At 36.7% G+C, this 3,707-nt stretch overlaps 1 protein-coding gene across 1 annotated transcript; it reads left to right on the top strand.

Annotated features, from left to right (window-relative positions):
- Window positions 1-243: 243 nt before the first annotated feature.
- On the top strand, window positions 244-3,139 carry HELRODRAFT_193167 (hypothetical protein). Its single transcript, XM_009025856.1, has one exon. It carries the CDS (start codon window positions 432-434, stop codon window positions 3,030-3,032), a length of 2,601 nt encoding a protein of 866 aa, XP_009024104.1. The 5' UTR covers window positions 244-431; the 3' UTR covers window positions 3,033-3,139.
- The last annotated feature ends 568 nt before the right edge of the window (window positions 3,140-3,707 follow it).

The raw sequence follows: 3,707 nt of genomic DNA on the forward strand, positions 1-3,707 counted from the left end.
AGTTAACCATGCAAATTTAACTGTGTTAATCTTAAATTACTGGTTGCACGTCTATGTGAAACATTTTCAGTAAGGTTTCTTGCCATAATTAAATCTGTGATGACAAAATAAAGCATATTCACGGCATATACTGACATACATTTTACCGCATTCATGGGCATTTCATAATTTTTTTACTGAAATTTATATAAAAAAAAATAATTACTAAGCGCCATTTAAATTAGCAACAATTTTTTAATTTACAGAAATTTTCATCACCGGCAGAGGATGAAAAACTGACGGCTTAAAAAGTTTTCACTACCAATTTCAACAAACTTCCCTAGATAAAAACACCTGTCAGTATATTTTCAATCTCTTCTGAAAAAACTCCCAAAAAGGTTCTAATCAAAATACCAAAAAACTCGACAAATTTTAAAAACTGCAGCGAACCAATGTCAACGACGGCCAGTCTAGATAGATGTTCGTGCGGTTCACCAACTCAGTCCAGAGACCATCTAAAAATGAAACAGCAGCAACAACAACAGCAACAACAACAACCCCAACAACAACATTCCAACGACACTAGTGGAAGCATCAATCATGACATTATAAAAGAGAACGCCATAAAAGACCAACAAACTACGCGAAACGTGGCGGCAGTAGTGCAAATGAACAACAACTGCAGCAACGACAAATTCATAAATTTGAAAGACAATGGCATTTCCGACACAAAGGAATTTATCGATTCGAAAAACGCTTCGACTGTCGCTACCATGACGACTACGTCGAAAACAGAGCGAAATCTCATGACCTCTCGAAGAAGAAGCACATTAAACGTCTACAAGAAAATGTCTGCAAGTAAGAGCTCACCTGTTCGCAATAATAAAGAAAGTGAAAAAAGTATTCCTGGTGTTAATAATGAGAAAATTAACGATGAACAAATTAATGATGAGAATATGCAAGCCTCAAATGAGAATGAACGTTCTCTTATGGAATCAGATCCATCTTCTAGCAGGAACTACTGCAAAAATGAAACTGCAAACAAAACTGAAAAAGATTTAGACTACACAGCGCTTTCGTACGATGTCAATTACGTCAAAGTATCCCCACCCAGACTTACCAGAAGACCGAAAAAATCAGATGACGGAAATGACGTCGGCAACAAACCAGACGTCAAACTAGAGAGTTCTTTCGTGAAAAGAGATAAGAGCCAGCCGAAAAGGTTGCAAAAGGCTCCTGCAAAAAGTCCCGAGAAGGAAATCGCTGGTGAGGATGAAAATGAAATCGTTGCAAAAAATTCCACCTCAACGAAAGAAAATGATTCTCAAAATGTTTTGGAGCTAACGTTCACCGTTGTTTTAGATAAGGAGACGTTAAAAAATGTTCGGCGAAACATCAATCTATCTGAAAGTGACGAATCTGACGATAAAAATCGGACTGAAGAGGTTCAATTAGATGAAACGTCTCAAAGAATTGTTGCTGAAACTATCACGGAGGTCTTGGCCAAAACTGGTCAGCTTGGAAATGTCATAAATTCAAATGCATTAAATTCCAGCATGAATCTAGCGAGTGTTAACAATGATAAAAACGATTGTACCCTGACGAAAAGTATGAATGTAATAAATGAACCAAATTTCGACAAGTACAAATTGAATGAAAAAATTCATCAGGCTTCAGAAGGCACAAAAAATATTTCAAGTTTGAAAAATGTGCAACCATTTGACGTCAAATTGACAGACAAAACACAGAATGCAGAAGTAGCACAAAAAGAAACAACGCAGTTGACTTATCAAACGTTGGAACGTCAACTGCCAACTAGAACTTCGTCAAATCAAACTCAGCACCAGAATGCGAGCCAGAGACAATTCAAATCGCTTGACGAAACGTACAACAGCAAAAAGTATCAGACTTTGAGTAACTTCAGTCCCAAGCAGAACCGCATCGTCACTAAAGCTCAGGTCCACGCCTCATTCGACGCTGAATGTCTTCCAAGCAAAAATAAAAACGATCCTCACTACTTCCACGGAAGGTTCGTCTCAAACATTTGTGATTATGGAAAAGAAAATCATCTTTCGGTCAAGAACCACAAAAAATATCCGACGAACGGATATTTTCAAGAATGGAGCGGGCATTCCATCAACAACATAGCAGTCGAAGACGAACAAACGCACATGAATTGGGACGACTTGATGAAGGAAGCAAAATCGCTTGGCATTCCACTGAAAAGGCCTGGAGGTAATGAGGAGAAACCAAAACGAAGCAGTAACTCATTCTCTAACAGACTGTTAAGCAGTTTCGGGACAAACGCCGGTAACAGAAAGTCCGATATGAATATGGCGAAATCGGTATGTGGAGGTGAGCTTGGTCGGAGTGTTTATTTTGATGACTACGACTATCGCACATCATCTGTCGTCTACCACTGCTCGTACGGCCCTAAAAAATCCAGTCCGTCAAAAGAAAAATTGAGATTAGTTGACTTTTTGTTTGGTCGAAATAGAAATACGAAAAGTTTCGATGAAGATTGTCCATTGTGCAAGAAACAGAGCAGCTCTCAGTATGGCCATCATTCTTGCTCCGGTCACAACTACTCTAAAACAGCCTCATCAAAGAAATCGGCCTTTTCAAATCTGCACAAACAAAGCAAGTACAGATGCACTAAGAACTCATGCCCGGAGTGCGTTTGCACTTGTTTTGACGCTTACCACAAGACAGGTGCCACCAGATCGTCCTCATCGCCGCCACCAGCCTCGACGCTCAAAATTAAACACAAAGATGGCAATAACAACAATTATTATGAAGGTAAGTTGAAGGAATGCTATAACAGTCAACATGTCGGCCAGGTCGGTATCGTCGGTAAAGTTTCAGCTCCATGCAAGTCGGATAGCTGCTGTCAAGAGTACTGGGCCAACAACAACCACAACCACAATTATAACACTAATAACAGTATTAGTTATAACATTAATAATAATTTCGTCGATGCTTATAATCAGCTGGACGCGGGCTATAGGTTAGTTATAGTTACGGAGCTAAACATTTACAACCGTGTGGAATGATTTTTTTTCAATAAACATTATTGTTGTCTATATTTTTATTTTTACTTTATTACGAATTGAAATGAAATACTGATACTTTTACTGCTAGTAAAAAATAGTATTTAGTATCTATAAGTTCTGTTGTATTAAGCGGGTTGGGAATTGGCATGTAGTGAATCTTACAGGTGAAAACATTAAAATATTATGAAAAGACATGAAATAATAATATTATAATAATGTAGAAATAATATATAAAAATAATATTAATTAAGTATTTATAATAATAATAATATGTTAATAATAAAATAATTTTATTAGCAACATTATTAAACCGTGCGTACGAAGATCAAAGCCGGCTGGCTACTCCTTTCAGCCTTGCCGATCTATTAATAAACTTTGCTTTTCTTTTTTTGTAAAAACGAAAAAAAAACATAATTATTATTACAATTATTACTGCTACTACTACTGCTTCTGTTGCTACTACTACTACTACGACTACTATTACTACAACTAATACAACTGCTATTACTACTACAACTACTACAACTTCTTCTACTACTACAACTACTACAATTTTTGCTGTAACTACTACCACTACTGCTGCTGCTACTGCTACTACTACTGTTACTACTACTAAAAATGAAAAAAATGAATGTTTCCTATATCAATATTTATAGAATCCTCATCTATATTTGC

Source organism: Helobdella robusta (genome assembly GCF_000326865.2).
Source record: "Helobdella robusta unplaced genomic scaffold HELROscaffold_44, whole genome shotgun sequence".
Lineage (NCBI taxonomy): Eukaryota > Metazoa > Annelida > Clitellata > Rhynchobdellida > Glossiphoniidae > Helobdella > Helobdella robusta.